We start from the raw sequence: 17902 nt of genomic DNA on the forward strand, positions 1-17902 counted from the left end.
CTGAAAAACCATTAAGAAAGCAATAATGAGAGTGTCCAGCCAACCTTTCAAGCATTTGATCAATGCATGGTAAGGGAAAATGGTCCTTTCGGGTGGTAGAGTTGAGCTTTCGGTAGTCAATGCAAACTCTCCAACCGGTCTGGATTATAGTTGGAACCAAGTCATTATCTTCGTTTTTAACCACCGTGATTCCGGACTTCTTTGGAACGACTTGAACCGGGCTCACCCATTTACTATCCGATATGGGATAGATAACCCCTACATCCAACAACTTCAGGATTTCTTTCTTGACTACTTCCATCATCGGAGGGTTCAAGCGATGTTGAGATTCTCTTATTGGTTTTTCCCCCTCCTCAAGAAGTATTCGGTACATACATGTGGAAGGGATGATTCCTTTGATATCGGCAATGGTCCACCCAATGGCAGACTTGTACTCTCTTAGCACATGAACAAGTCTCTCCTCTTGCACCTTGGTAAGGTCTTTAGCTATGATCACCGGAAACTCTTCCTTATCACCTAAATATATGTATTTGAGATGATCCGGAAGAGGTTTCAACTCAAGGATAGGTTCCTGCACAATCGACAGTAAAAGTTTCTCTTTAGTAACCGACAAGGAAACATAAGACACATTATACTTTTGTGGAACTTCTTGTAATGAGTTAAGAGCTAAAACAACCTCTTTAAGTTCATCACAAATAGACAATTCACTTTCAAGGTCTTTGTATTTTCCATAACCTAAACCTTCCACAATGGTGTTTTCTAAAGCATCATCACCATTTAATTCAAAAATATGTTGAGCTAGAGAATCAATAATATCAATAGAAAAACATGAATGCACATCACTAGGATATCTCATAGCCTCAAAGATATTGAAACTTATGATCTCATCATCAGATTCCATATTTAAGGCGCCTTTGAAAACATCTATCTTCGTTCTAGAGGTTCTCATGAATGGTCTACCCAACAGCAAGGGAGTAGACGATGGTGAATCTCCATCCATCATGTCAAGAACAAAGAAATCCCCCGGAAATATTAGTTGATTAACCTGCACCAAAACATCTTCAATAACATCAAGATGCTTCCATCCACTAAGATTAGTTAGTGCAATCCTTAATAAGCATAAATTTCTAGGTTCTGGAGTTTAATAATGCAACTAAAAAGTTTCTCCCGTACCCCCAAACTTAAATCTAACATTGTCCTTAATGTTCTAAAGATAAAAGCATGAACAAGGAGAAACTGTTACCATTTGAAGCAAAAGAGTTAAGGAAAGATATTACCGTGTTGCATGAGCATGAGCTACCTCCAAGAAGTTCTAAGTTTTATGTCCTCAGCGATACTAAGAAAGGATTAGTTACCTCATAGAATCATAAAGTAATAGACTAAATATCTGTGGGTCATCAAAACCAAATAAAGCTACCACAAGTAAAAGGAATCTGCAACATGCCAAGAAAATTAACAAATATAGCATACCCTTGTCTAATTTCCTGTTTAAGACAACTACATCTAACTGTGGTTCTGGCTCAGGCTCTATGAAAGGGTCTAAATAAATTCTTTGGGTTTGTGTTCCTCATAAGTAAGATCCAAATTATCGGGTTGTAAAGTCTTGAAAAACTCGAATAAGAACTTAGAAGCACATAATAATAACCTGAATAATTGAGGATCCTCTAAGTCAATCAGATTTGACTCGCACAGTTGACCACAATGAGAGTGATGGCCATTCTTAAGCAAATGTGTCGTTTCTATTCTCCTAAAATAATTAGGTTTAGTCTCAGAACTTAATAACTGACATATTTGAAACTCATACATTCCCACATTCAGAAGAAAAATATTTGGTGGGAAAACAAAATCAATCTGGGTATCATAGCCTGGGTAAACCGCATCAACCAGAGGATGGGTTTCTAATAACTGAACTTCCTGATGGACATCACTAGCTTCTAGAGAGCTAGTATGAAGGTAATATGGCACAATGGTTGAGGCACATATATCAAGTCCCAAGTGAGGGATCTCTATAAGAGTCAAAGATGAAGCACATGGAGAATTATAATCACCCCCAAACTTAGAGTTTTCAGTGTTTCTAGGTACACTAGTCACAATCTTCCTAATTTATAGGTCATCAAATTCCTGAAAATGGTCAATTGATTCTTCTAAGTTATAATCGGAAGGTGCATCCTCACTCATCATATTTGAAGCTCTACGAGTTCATCTTCTTTGTCTAAGACTAATGTTTTTAAATCGCTAGACTCTAAAACAATATTCTCAGAATAAACTCGTTCCTCAAAACTATCATCGGCTTCGTATCGTCTAAAAAGATATCTCTAGTCAAATCCTCGTCCTTTTCAATAGGTTAATAATTGTTAAAATTATTAGGATCTGAACCAGAAATAACCTTATTATTATAAAGCTCAATTGGAGTAAAAAATTCCTGATCACTATGCCTATATGTGTCTGATTCTTCATCAACACTATCCTCGTCAAAATCATTATAATAACATGAAAATGGTTGAACCTCATCTAAAAAGTTGTGTTACCAATTCTAACCTCGTCATCTTGATTATGTGAATAACTATCTTCATTTTCAAGGCTACTATTGGAAACACTATACAGGAAATTAATATTATTTTGAGCAGTTCTTTTCGGGGCCTCTAACAAAAGATTCTGAGTCGACTCACATGACTTCCTAATTGAATATAGGAAAGAAAGTTCACTCGGTGCATTTCTTTCGTCCATAACTAAGTTATTCATTTCTGCTAACTTACATGTCGACTCAGCTAACTTACGTGTTGACTCTAGTAGAGAGGAATTTTGCTCGTACGACCGGTTGGCGTGTGGATAGTAATTGGGCTCACCATGGTATGGACCATAACCTTCAAAAGTTTGATGTTCCAAACCACTATTCACACTATGGTCAAAGTAATGTCTATCTGGAAAATCAGTCGGATATTCGTTGTATTGGCTATTGTAATACTAGATCGACATTTTATTGCAGGGGTGTGAGTTGTCACACAAAATAAAACCCACTGACAGGGGATTCGTGGGTGGATAGAGTCTTACCTCCCGTATCATACGGGCGATGAACCGTTGAAGTCGACTCATGCCACCGACTTCTATGTCAGTGTACGAACCCGAGGGGCCGAGACAGTATCGTAACTGTCGTCCTTCCCTGCAAACAGTTTATATTTAATTTTTAACCTTCCTTAGGGTTAAAAAAATAATGTCCAAGTCCAAAAATAAAGTCCAAAAAGTGTCCAAAAATAAAAGATTACAAAAATAAAAACCCTAATTACAGTTTCTAAAAACAAAATAAAATAGAATAACTATTTACAAAATCTTCTTCTCCACTCCTTTTGGTTTCCTCTTTTCTTTCCTTTTTGGGCTTTGCCTTTCCTTTCATCACTTTCTCTTTTTCTTAAGCTTAGCTACGAATCTGAAAGCAAAGAAAATACTAAAACGCGTAAAAAAGAACAAAAATAAAAAAAATAAAAAATAAAAATAAACCTAAAACAAATCTAAATACTAGTCCGCGTCGGCGACGCCAAAAATTGATAAAATTTTAGATAGTGGTAAATAGGTTGTCATTCACTCGGACTTGATGAGATTGATTTTAAGAATTAATAAACTAAAAATAAAGAGGATCTGTACAAAATATGGTCACGGGATGAAGAATTTACTGGGACTCGGGATTTTACTGTTTTTCATGTTCATGGGTTCATAAATTAATCCTAGACATTTATAGCTCAAAACAAAAGAAACAATAACTCTATTCTTTGCCAAAGTAGATTTCATAAAATATTAGTTGTAAGTTGTAAGCATGACGCATCAGAAGTAATTAAAACTAAGCATGCGATATCAAACAAAATTACAAATAATTAATAGAAATCATAAAACCATTAAATTCTATGAAAATAGTTATAAAAGAATCATTTTAATTACCACATGAACGAAAAACAGCCTCCTCCGTCGTCCCAGTGATTGGGTCTAGCTCGTCATGTTGTGGACACTCTCAAAATGATTTTTCATTGCTCAAATGGTGTTTACAAAGAAGAAATTATATAACTCAGGGAATTTGCAACACTGTCGCGGCGTTACAGAATCACCTTTATAGTATATGTCACAAACTGAAGATAAACGTTACAAATAGACCGTTACAAACTGTTGAATATAAGACGCTGGATACGACAGTATTTGAAGGTAATATGTTCTTCAGGTTCTTCTTCTCTGCAGCAGCAGAAAAATCTGCTCTGCATCTTCCTATTCTTCTCTGTAGCTTCCCCAATCACTCGAAAACCCATCTATGAACCACAGAAACCTTTTTATACTTCTCAGGCACAAGAAATCCTCACCGTAACTCCAAATATCTCCGTAATGAATAGAATATACTTCACGGGATTATTTCCTGTTATTTGTTCTTTACACGCCTGACAACAGAAAACTCTCATTTTTTATCTCATGCACGCTCCAGACAGTGTCCCAATTCCTCCAGACTCGAGCAGTGCACGTCTCAAACTCACGGGGATTCATGCTATCCCGTGAATAACTCCATACTTCCTTGTTTTACCAACTGAAAAAGCGGGGGTACAACAACCACATCCAATATTTCGCTTAGCAATCCGTATGGACAAAATCCAATATACTTTATAGAGAATCAACTAGACGGTCAGACTCAACCTAGATAAAAAGTATATCAAATAGTTTATATCTCAATCTCTCGATTTGATATATACTCAAGAAAATAGAAATATGCGAGTCTTTATCAAATACTAGAGAGATAACTTGGATGGTACCAAAGATCAATATCCCAGTGTCAATCAATTTAAATCAACAACCAAAAGGTCGGATTTTCTAATTGACTGAACAACGCACAACCTGTGATATTTCAATTATAAAACAAAATATAATGTGGAAAAGAAATAACACATACACCAGAATTTTATTAACGAGGAAAAACCCCGGGACCTAGTCCAGTTTGAACATACACTGTATTAAGCCGCTACAGACATTAGCCCACTCCAAATTAACTTCGGTCTGGACTGTAGTTGAACCTCAATCAATCTCATACTGATCCAAGGTAAAGTTATTCCCCTACGTCTCTGATCCGAGCAGGATGCTACGTACTTGATTCCCTTAGACGATCTCATCCACAACTAACAGTTGCTACGACCCAAAGTCAAAGACTTTAGTAAACAAATATGTATTACACATAAAAGTCTACGGTAGTAGATAAATTCTTCTTCCACGAATATACCTAGGAGTTTTGTTCTGTCTTTTGATAAATCAAGGTGAACAAGAACCAATTGATAAACCAGACTTATATTCCCGAAGAAGAGCCTAGTATTATCAGTCACCTCACAATAATCTTAATCGACGCAGCGAAAAAAGATATCGCGGAATCACAAACGATTAGACGAAGTGTTTGTGATTTATTTTATATCTTGCCTATCCGAGATATCAATCTCAAGCCAATTATTACAATTGTACTCGTACGATAGAAACAACAGGATCAGATCACACAACTACAAGAAAGTAGTATCGGTCTGGCTTCACAATCCCAATGAAGTCTTTAAGTCGTTAACCTGGTTTAGAAGAAGAAACCAAAGGTTAAAGGAGAATCGACTCTAGCTTAGCACAACTAGTATCACACAGAAGGTTTGGGATTAGGTTTTCCAGTTGCTAGAGTTAACATTGAAACATTCTTAGAGGACGTTGATATTCTATAGTTGTTATTCACAAACTATTTTTCGTCAAAGTAAGAAATTTTCAAAGTGATTGAAACTTGTCATGACTTTCGTCACTAGGTAAAGATGAACTTGGCTAAAGCGAAGGCTTACAATACATATTTTGAGAAATAGATAGGCGAGATAACCTCGGCTCGAAATAGCAAATGTGTATAATCTAAGTCTATATAGCAAAACGACTTTTGTCTCAAGATAGGAGATAAATAGACTTTTGAGTGATAGATATGTTCAAGTCTCCACATACCTTTTAGTCGATGAAGATCCACCGGTTCCTTGAGTAGTCCTTCGTCTTGTATGATGATTTCCATGGAGTTCTTAAGCGCAACTACACTTTCTATCCTAGTCCGAGACCTTAGCTATAGTAGACTAGAAATCAAGACTTATAGTTTTGATCACTAACATTGACAAACATGCTTGAGATAGCAACGCATGCGAGTTCGACCGAGCAATTCTCTAACACCAACTACTTCCCTTATTGTCTCTGTACGTGTGATATTACTCAGCAGACACTCTCCGAACTTGTTGAAACTCGTATCTTGATTGAGTCAAACATGTTGCAGTCACCGGAAGAGAGTGAAGAAAACTCGGGTTTTCTTGTGAACTCCGTTTTCTCTCAAAACAGATTATCCGGCCAAACTGGATCGATTACAACGATCATACCATGCCTGTTAAGCCCATAGGAAGAAACCCAATCAAATTCAGCCGTTGAGTCTCTCTAAAACTCCTCCAAATTCTTAACCCTAGTTATGCTTAGTGATTGTTATTGTTTCCCGCCAAAATTGGATTTCAAATGAAGAAGAAGGTCATCCCTTATCCAACAGCTGGGGGTGCGAGTATCAGGTGGGTGCCCCTTAGTAATTGAGGTGCCCCTTATCCAAAGTGGGGGTCCGTTTAGCAAAAGTCCTCCGGGTGCCTTTAAAACTTTTTCGAGCCAATTATTTCGAAAATGTTTATTTCCAAAAGTACCTAAAAATTCATAAAAACATAATATTAGTGTAAAAATCGAGTTCGAATACAAGGATTACTTTCGGTCGACAGCTAAAAGACAAATATTTTGAAGTAGACCGAAGAGGAAGATACCCGGTAGAATGTGGAGTATGCATATATCTTACTCCATAGCATGTTTGACCAATCTGAATAACGCTGCCAAAAATTGTGTGTAGTCATAATCATTTCTTCAAAAACAAATCTTCTAAAACTATCAATTTTGAATGGGATCTTTAGCAAAAGACGTTTTTTTTAATACTATACCATAATAATATATCTTACATCTTCTCGCGGTAAATATTGAAACCAGTGCAATTAACTTAAATGATCCAGTAACAACACCTATTATAATTCCAGCCAATTTATTACCATACCTTTTACATTTCTATGGTGTACCCTTTCCATATTATAATTCAACTCTTTCAGCACTATACTTAACATATACATTCATTAGTCGACTTGATAAGTGCGAAGGGATCATTGTAAAAATTTAACTCTTTCATAACCAGACGAATTCATGGGCTTTGAGATTTAAAAATATAGGTACGGTATGCTGATTAAATAATACCGAAGAAACTTCTTATAATGCGGTAGTCTTTGTAAACCTAATCCTGTAAAAGCTTTGAAATTTGGACGCTGAGAATAGTACATATGTTATATGCAGGTCTTTTCCTTTTTCTTTCACTGCGGGTTGGCTTTCTTCCAATAATATCTCATCTAGAGTATTAAACCCCAAATAAGCATGTACAATACCTAAAATATTGTACTTGTAAAGCGGATCATTTCATCGAGTCATTGTTATGACCATAATATCCAAGCAACACTTCATATCGATCCAAAGACCATCAAATGGTACAAAATCACAGAAATGCTTGACCTCATCATTACCCCAAGCAATTTTTAGGGTTAAGGAATTCTGGGAAGTATACCGGTCCTGACCAGACATGAGCAAGGAAGGGTCCACTGTCATACTTGATATGAAAACATGATTTGTCATTCCATGTTGTAATAGGCCGTAAGATTCATTATCACCGATTCCAATTTCCAATATATTATCAAAAGAATCTTTCAATATAATCTGATCCATGGGATTAACATAATCTTCTATCGTCTTCCTCATTATGTTTGAGAAAATTCGTCCGCGTATTCTTCTGGTGTAATTTTCTATAGTTATATCTTCCTTAGATTGACTATTACATAATGGGTAGATTTATAAAACGAAACAAACGAATATATTCATGGGTTAACTTAGCAAGTTGAGTTTTCCTAGGGTATATAAGAGAGAATGTACATGTTTCGCCAAGATTAACAACTTGATTATTCTTAACAGTAGATAAAAAAAATAATTATTATAAGGAGTAACTAAATCATTAAGTTCTCAAGGTTTGATAACACACCATTAAACTCTAGCGAATCATGTGAGATATCCTTGACCTGATTTCCCTCCTCATTTTGAGAAGAAGATTTCATATGTTCTTCACCAACCGCTTAAATAATGTCATATTAGTTTTAGTCGATAATGAATCCTCTTTATCGTCGTGTGATTCCTCATCCTTCATACCAAGATGTTTGATAAAAATTTCAATACTAAGATGAATATACTCCAATCTCTTGAGGGTGGAATCAAACATTCTAATTTCTTTTTCCGTTGTCTAGAAGGGAAAACACTTTTTGTTAAGAGAAAGAAGTTTTTTTTAAGGGTTTTGATCAGCAGAAGAGATACCAGCGATCGAATTTTAGAGAAAATCTGAAATTCTTGGCTCTAATGCCAACTAATGTAGATCGGTAAAGGAAGAATATATAAGGAGATTGCTGGAGATACGAAGGAAAGAAAAGGATGTGAATAGATGATATTGAAGAAGAGATAGAGAAAAAATAAAAGAGAATTTGTGTTAAACGAAAAATAACAAGATTAATAATGATGTGTTTGATAAAATGCATATCTTGTTTATAAAAACAGGGATATCTTTTCGGACAATCCGTATGCCCGTTTATAAGAATATGCATATCTTTTCGGATAATCCATATGCATGTTTATATAGGTTTTTACTAATACCTAAAATGAATAGAGTTATAAATAAAAGAAATACTAAACAAGGAAATAACTATAACTTCTAAATATAGGATAGATGTCATACATCAAAAATTATTTCAAGTTCTTTCACTTCACAATGATAAATAAGAGTATAGTTATAATTACAGATTCGATCCACATGGAGATATGGGTTGTTATTTATATTTGAGAACTTATATAAATAGGGGGATTTTTGCAATTTAAGTATAAACTAATTATGCTAGTGAGGAATAAATAAAGAGAATCAATAGGTTGAGAATACTGGTTAAGGCTTCCACATCAATCATAAGAAATGCAGTTTAACAAATAATTAGAGTTCTCAATTAATAATCCCTTATCAAGATCCCTAGAGTACCCTATCTAGAGAACAATGAATTCCTTATGTCATCAAATATCATAACAATGAATATGTGAATACTACTTAAAGAACAACCTAATGCAACGTGCTATTAAGTTTAATCCTCCAAGAGCGTCAAGTTGTATGAATTTCACTAATTAATGCAATAGAAATACCATGAGAAATCTATTTAACATAGGCTAGTGGGAAATGCCATCCAAGGAATTATTATGTGCCACATGGAAGCATCTTTAGGGTTTTCCTAGTGGACGCGCATCACCACGATGAAGGTGACCTTAGGTTAGGGAATAATCTCGTGTTTAGCAGGTAACTGGAGCTTTATGTTTTTATTCGTTACATATCGTAGATATTTTAATTGTGGGTTGCTCTGTTTAAAACTGCATCTTCATGTTCGTTATATAAAAATCTTAAGCGACGAGTTTTCCTTTACTACTCTTATTCGTAAAATAAAAAGTTTATATTATTATAACATGAGAAAAACACGATTGCGTTTCCAACACAATCGCTTTACTTCCGACTAACACCGTGTTTGTTTGTATCTGACTCGCGATCTAGATTTGAGTCAACCTCTGACTCGCCGCATGTCAGATGTCAGACCGTTTCTTTTCTATTTTGAGTCACATCTGACTTGACCTATGACTCAGACCTAACCCCCGACTCGGACTCGTTTGAGTCAGGTATGGAAATACTCCTGAATCATGGGACCAAGTCATTGACTCACAAATTTTTGAGTCAGACGAATCATATATGACTCAAATAACAAACATATTGATTTATATCCAGATGAGTCAGGTGCAAACAAATAAGGCGTAAACCTAATCTCTGTAGTCTAATTTTGTTCTCGAATTTTGTAATTTCTGTAGAAATTTAGGATGCATCTAATATCTCCCATTTTCGCGATTAGGAGATTATCAAGTTTTATTCTCATTATTAGAGCTCCATTATTTGATTCATTTATCTACTATCTGGAGAAATTCAAGTTCAACAACAATTTAAGTCAGCTATGAATAGGTAGTAGAAATCAAATTATCAAGTCCACTTTTGATTCAATCAATAAGAAAAACAAGTAACAAAAATTTTTAAATTTGGTAAAAACATGAAAATGAACAAATTAAAAAAATAGCATCTCATTCAAAGTTTGAAATTAACACAAGTTCACCAAATTGACAAACATAACTAAAACTAAAATAATAACTGAGAAAACACAAGAGCGAATAACGATTATGCGACGTTCTCGTCCTTATTAAGTTGGATCTTCGACTTCATAATCTGGATCATCTCAATTGAAACTTCAACTTCAATTATAACAATATTTTCAATAATATGTTCTGATTTGGTAAATATTCAATTTTCTCCATCGTCTCAATTTTTCGATATCGTATTTAAAAGGATTATTTTTCAATAATTTATCGATAATAGTAATTCCCATTTTTTCCCCTTTTGTATCGATATACTACCTTTAGCGAAATAAACCAATTTATGGTGAAGTAAACATTCAAAACTGGTGACCAGCTTGTATTACTTTCTGCTTCACACATAATGGAGACTCGAGAGTATACATTTTTTTTTTGTATTTCTTCACAAATGAGAAGATCCGACATTATGGTGGTGGCCACGTATGAACTTGGTTCAATTTATTACTCATTTTTTTAAAATATTTTTTATTTTCGATAAGATCGTTTAAATAGATCTAATTTTTATTTTTTGAAGCATGAAGATAAAAAAAAACATAACCAGAATGTTATTACACGTGGGTATCTGGTACCTAAAGAGTCATTTAATAAAAAAAATTTAACAAAAGTTGGGATAAAAGTTTTCCTCTTGGCTTCCACCCGCTGCATAGTGTGCTAGACCATCTGCCACTTGATTTCTTTCTTTATAGTTGTATTGTATATCACAATGAGGGATTCGTCACATTCTTTTTTTGATTTCAGCAATCATTCCCGAAATATACCAAGGGATTTTAAGTAAGGATTTTATTTAATGCATGAGATTTTGTGAGCGTGTTAAAGAACTTTTGTCCATTGTCTCTCGGTTGCCATTATGGTTGCCGGTAATGTTGGCACGTCTTGGATGTTAGCGTAGTAGTTATTCCCTAAGGTTGCGCAAGAGCTATCACAATTTACGTATTTGAATCCCTTCAAATGAAACATGTTCCTTCCTTTCCTGGGTGACCCCTAGTAACACCATCTGTGTTGAGTTTTATCCAGCCCTGTCCTGGACTGGACCATCCCACTGATATAGTTGTCGTTGTTCTGATGTTGCTTGTTGCAATCTTGGAGGGTGCTTCTCCTAGAAAAACTGGGGGTCATATATTTTTTGCCCATTCAAATTCTTGTAGTTAATTCAGTGTATTTACCATGATGTCCTCAAGGGGTGTATGGCTTTGTGTGAAAATGAGTCTGTTTCTGGTCATCTACAGATTCCAAAATAGAAAACAGTATGATGTGATAGAATACATAGGTCCAAGTCCTTGAAATATTTACGAAATGGTGTTTGAGAATTTAAGATGATTGAGGGTTGTGACTGGTGAGTTGGTTTGTTGAAAGGTGCGTGAGAAGGTTTTTCCAGGTAGTTACTGCTACCAGGCAGTGAATAAGGTTCTGGTTCTGCGGTGTACCAGAAGTAGAGGCTGGAGTTCGTGAGGTTGATGCAGTGAAATATAGTAAAGATCATAAGACCTTCATTGATAGTTTTCCACCAAAAAAGTTGTTTTGTCGGTGGACATGGTAAGGCCAACAAATTTGTTGTGGTTGAAAGCGGCGCGGCTACGATGTGGTCGGGCCACATACTCGAAGTATGTGACCCCTCTTTAAATGCTGATACGTCGTATAAAGTGGAAAAAACTTCCAAAATAGTTTTATTTCCTATTTGTTTATGTTTTTTTTTTTTTAACTTCCTAATTTTTCTCAAAAAGTAAAACAGTTAAGCGGATTTAGATAAGGCAGTTTTTTAGTTAAATAGGTAAAGAGGGGCCACATACAAAATGCATGTGGCCCGAGCACATCTTAAACGGAGAGTGTTGGAAGGGGGTGTATGTGGGAGTGGTTATCTTGTTGTATATTAGACAGTTATCCGATGAGGGTGGTGTATTTTCCAGATTTCGTGTGCGGACAGATGATTCTATCCGTAGGGTTGTTTAGGAAAAAGTGAATATTTATGATAAAATGGACCACACTATGCGGGAGGTTATTTAGCTGCTCATGTCTTCAGTTATGAAAAAGAAAGTCAATGATATCAGCCAGTGTTTGGATACGGAAGTACTGGATGGGATCAAGGTTTTAAAATTGAGGTACCCAGTAAGTTTGGATAGGTGTTCCTAAGCCGTTTCCTATGCGATGGAATATGATCTGTTAGAAATATGGTATAAGGAAGCTGGTTGTTTCCATTGCGGGCAGGAAGAAGAAGGTATGGATGTGGTTCCTAAGAATATCGGTTGATTTTGGAGGTATTTCTCATTGTATAGACAAGTCCAAATGGAGGGGGGTTGTTCATGAATGTTCCAAACTCTTTACATGAGTATGACTTTATTGTGATGACTATTTTTCATGAGTAAGGATATTTAGGAGGGGGAGGATCCATGAACACTTTTATATGGACAAGGTCAGATAAGATTTGCACCATTTTTTCCACAAAACCCAAACAACAATAAATTTAAGTGTAATGCTTTGATGATATGTTCATCTTATAAAATTGTATATTTCTATAAAAAAAGATTTAAATTAATAATAGTTTATCCCATTTTCTAACCCAACATTCGTAGCTTATTAAAATTACCACAACAAATACCAGCTACAAAGCAACTGATGTTTCCCACACGGATACGAGCACGAAACCTGGGCGCCATTGGGTTTAATGAAAACCCTACGTGATTGTTGTTGTTAAGCGTAATTGTGAACTGCATGTATGCAATGAACTTAAGATTGTTGGGACAGCTTCATGTGTGTGGTGACCGAAAGCCAAGTGGCCAGGTCTTATTTATGCAACAATCCTACCGGTCGAGAAACACAAACAACATAAAAACCAACTCATAGAGATTTAATTGGTGAGTCTCACCTCCACCCCCGAGGTATAAATGAAGCCATTTTTACGCGGAAAACATTCAATTTTTTCCATCGTCTCAATTTTCAATATTTAGGCGGACTAATTTTCAACAATTTACTGATTGTAGCAATGTCCCCTTTCTTTTCTTAGCCTATTTACGGCGCAATAAATCAGTTTATAGGGAAGTAACCATGCCAGACTCGTGACCTGCTAGTATTTTCTTTTTCACAAGATTTATATTTTAGACGCCGTTAATCACATAATATGCGCTCCCTTTTTACGGTTTTACCAAATTCGAAAATGAAATATGCCTGCCGCAGCGGACAAATTAATTCCCATGATAAAACGGATGGTGGAAGTATTGCAATAAGTTCAATAACACAGTTCACATTTGTTCGCATCTAGAGATGACAAGAAGAATCCTAGACATGTCGCCACGTATTAACTTGATTCAATTTATTTTGCATTTTTTTCAAATTTTCTTTTCGACAAGATCACCTAGATATCAACTAGATCCAAATTACTGATATTTAATCCCATTTTTTGGTAATTAACAAAAAGTACGACACTATTCAAATCATTAATCACATTCCTTCTTTAGCTTGAAGTCAATGTCCCTCTGTCTCTTCTGAATCGTGGAAAGGTAAAGTATTAAACAAAGACATAATCAGGTAGCGAGTCGCCTAAATTTTGGTCACGGTAGTGGTGGTGATGAGGTTAATAATCAACTTAAACAGTCATGGGTCATCAATGGCCCATGTCTCTTCTGGATCACCGGCTTCTTACTCTTAAATAAAAGAAAATGTCATAAATTTGATCAAGTTAGAGAGAGGAGAAAGCTAGAGGAAACTTAGAGAAACAGAGAATGGACTCATCAATGGAATGGGTTCAACTGGCAACAAGTTTTGTACAAGAAAATGTACATAAATTGAGTATATCAGATGTGATCGATGCATTTAGAATGGTATGGGAATTATTTAGAAGTTCATGTGTGGTTCCAGTTCTTAAGATATGTGTGTATATATGTTTAACAATGACCATACTGTTATTCATTGATAGAGTATATATGAGTGCTATCATCTTTTATGTTAAATCTCGTGGTTTGAAACCACAGAAAATTTACAAATGGGAAGAAATTGAGGACGATCATGATGTTGATGTTGAGAAAGGTCATGATCTTGATCTCGGACATCACTCTGATCATGAGCAGGGACACCACTCTGATCACGGTCACGGGCACCACTCTGATCACGACCACGGCCTCCATTCTGACCACGATCATGGGCATCATTCTGATCACGATCATGGTCACCACTCCGATCAATCTGATCACGGTCATGGCCATCACTCTGATCACGGTCATGGCCATCACTCTGATCACGATCACGGCCATGACTCGGATCACTCTCATCATTCTCATCACTCTCATCATTCTCATCATTCCCATCACTCGGATGACTCTGATCACGATCATGGCCATGAATCTGATCACTCTCATCATTCTCATCACTCTGATGACTCTCATCATTCTCATCACTCTCATCACTCGGATCACTCTCACCATTCTCATCACTCTGATCACGATCACGATCACGACCATGACTCTGATCACGATCACGATGATCAACCTTCGAATTATCCAATGGTTCTCGTTCAAATTCCAATGTACAATGAAAGAGAGGTACTAATACACTGATCCCTTTTCATTTCAATGGGTCTTTCATATCGGGTAGCTCATAATATGCATGTTGAATCACTACTTAAAATTAATTCTCAAGATCATAAGTGCAAGTTCTTGTTGTTATAACAGGTTTATAAACTATCGATTGGAGCTGCATGTGGACTTTCATGGCCATCTAGAAGAATCATAATTCAAGTACTTGATGATTCCACCGACCCCGTCATCAAGGTTGGTTCTTAAATCTCTCATGCCCATCTCTCTGATTCTCTGAAAGATAAACATTTGATGCATGTATAGAGTCAACGGTGGGTTCATATCCGGCCAATATCATGCATGCCATTCGCTGTTTGTCCTAAATATATAGAGTCAACAGCTACGTAACAAAGTTTTGGCTGCAGGATTCGGTGGAGATAGAATGCAAAAAATGGAAAAGCAAAGGAATAAACATCAAGTATGAAATCAGGGATAACAGAAACGGGTACAAAGCAGGAGCTCTTGCAGAAGGTTTGAAACATCAATACGTACGGCAATGTGATTTGGTTGCAATGTTTGATGCCGATTTCAGACCGGAATCCGATTTCCTTCATCGGACTATTCCTTATTTCAAAAATAACCCTGAAATTGGTCTCGTTCAGGCTCGATGGACATTCGGTAAGCAAGATTTAAAGAATTAATTAATTAATTTGATGATAATCATTGACTAATCTATCTAGATCGTGAAATAGTGTAAGTGTAATAGGAAAAACAACCCTCCTCTTTATTTCTCGGGAATGGTTCCACCACAGATGCATTGTGGAATAAGAAAAAGATTATCCCAACCAGTACATTTTTCGATGTGGGAATTCCTTTGATGCGGCCATGAAAATGACTGTCCTATAAGTCTGCATCAAAGGACATAATCAATATTGAGCAGGTCAACTGTGAAGTTATAACCTGGGCTGATACCGGCTTTGTTAATAGCTGATAACAGTTCATACATGACAAAAAATATCCCGACAATCTTGATCATTGGATCGATGGACTGGTATCAGCCACCTAGCAGAGCTGGTATCATTCATATAAATCATGATAACCCAGGGATATGCATACGAATTAAACAAGATAGTTGAAAATCTCAAATTGTTATGCCTTCGATTTTTCTTAACATTTTAACTTTACAATTTTACATTAATCATTGACACAAGAAAAAATTTGCTCTTTAATGGGCTAATTGGGCTTTTATGGTGCAGTGAATTCCGATGAGTGTATAATGACAAGAATCCAAGAAATGTCATTGAATTACCATTTCAAAGTTGAGCAAGAAGTTGGTTCTTTCGCCCATGCTTTCTTCGGTTTCAATGGAACTGCTGGGGTTTGGAGACTTTCTGCTCTGCAAGATGCCGGTGGGTGGAAGGATCGGACTACTGTCGAGGACATGGATCTTTCCGTTCGCGCCTGTCTCAAGGGATGGAAATTTGTGTTCGTCGGTGACGTAACGGTAATATTTTGATCAGCTGCATTGTGCCTGCCTAGTTGAATAGTAATTTTTTGTAGTTGGGACTGTTTTGTCCATTACAAGATAAACTCTTTTTGACCCTCTATCCTAACAATGCTCTTTCAATTTTGAAGGTGAAAAATGAATTGCCGAGTACTTTTAAAGCACTCCGATACCAACAGCATAGATGGTCTTGTGGACCTGCAAATTTGTTTAAAAAAATGGCGAAGGAAATCATCACCAATAAGGTAATCGTTTACCGTGCACATTTGAGGGAATTGACGGTAACTTTAAGTTTTATCTAGTTTTACTAATGCTGCTGCCTGTTACGCATTATTACTGAATGCAGGCTGTAAGCATAAGGCAGAAACTTCATTTGTTATATAGTTTCTTCTTTGTCGGAAAGGTTGTCGTCCATATCGGTACATTCTTCTTTTACTGCATCGTCATTCCTACAGCGGTTTTAGTTCCTGAAGTTGAAATTCCAAAATGGGGTTTAGTGTATATCCCTACAATCATAACTATTCTTAATGCAATTGAAACTCCAAGGTAAGATCATTTTTCTATTCATTTGTGCATGCATGTTAACTATATATCCCATGCATGTTAACTATATATCCCATGCATGAAGCTTATGGTTACGTGCATTAATCCTTGCAGATCTTTCTACCTAGTTTTCAACTGGATCCTCTTCGAAAATGTCATGTCCATGCATCGATCAAAAGGTACACTTGTCGGTCTGTTTGAGGCAGGAAGAGTAAATGAATGGGTTGTCACGGAAAAACTAGGAGATGCTCTACTCAAGTCAAAGGACAACAACAATAGATTAGCAACCAAATCATCAAAGGTGTCTCTATTGTCACCAATTCGCGAAAGGTATGCAGCACATTTCCCTGAACTGCAAATATCACAGTTATCTTCATATTTCATAGAGTTCATTTCTAACTACTCTTTCTCTTTTTGTTCATCTATAACCAAACCTTAGATTTTATGCGATGGAACTATGCGTCGGAGCGTACATCTTCCTTTGTGCTTGCTATGATGTCGCATTCGGGAGGTATTGGTACTTCATATACTTGTTTGGCCAAGCCATTGCGTTCTTCATTGCTGGTTTCGGTTATGTTGGAACTCGCGTCCCTAATTCTTGGGATTAAGAAACAGTCATCCACATGGTACATAAGTTTCGTCTGTAATCAATGTAAACAGGATACTAAATGCATCTCTACTCTCTTCCTTGTCAGTATATCTCAGGATTAGGGGATTTTTCCAATTTTCCGTTAGGTGGTTGCAATTGAAAAGTTGTTTATAGTTACTAAATTGTTCTAGGCATCCGAAATGAGAGAAAAGTGAAGAAACATTCTGCTTTTGTTTTCGGATCAAATGTAGATGGGCACCTTTATTTGCATCGTTCACAGTTATGTTTTCTTTTGTATTGTATAAAATAAAACTTCAGCAGTATTCAACCTTTTGAATGAATAAGCTGGTATATTTGTTATCAAATAAATGATGATAATACCATGGACATGAGTCCAAATTTATCCGCCTTCATTAA

The 17902-nt window shown here is 36.1% G+C and overlaps 1 protein-coding gene across 1 annotated transcript; it reads left to right on the forward strand.

Moving 5' to 3' along the window:
- Positions 1–14058: 14058 nt before the first annotated feature.
- LOC113311097 (glucomannan 4-beta-mannosyltransferase 9-like) lies at positions 14059–17808 on the forward strand. The gene is made up of 8 exons (XM_026559948.1): positions 14059–14876; positions 15006–15104; positions 15275–15527; positions 16106–16353; positions 16485–16598; positions 16700–16899; positions 17011–17226; positions 17336–17808. Exons 1-8 carry the CDS (start codon positions 14061–14063, stop codon positions 17502–17504), a joined length of 2115 nt encoding a protein of 704 aa, XP_026415733.1. The 5' UTR covers positions 14059–14060; the 3' UTR covers positions 17505–17808.
- The last annotated feature ends 94 nt before the right edge of the window (positions 17809–17902 follow it).

Source organism: Papaver somniferum, chromosome 9, assembly GCF_003573695.1.
Source record: "Papaver somniferum cultivar HN1 chromosome 9, ASM357369v1, whole genome shotgun sequence".
NCBI classification, from domain to species: Eukaryota; Viridiplantae; Streptophyta; class Magnoliopsida; order Ranunculales; family Papaveraceae; genus Papaver; species Papaver somniferum.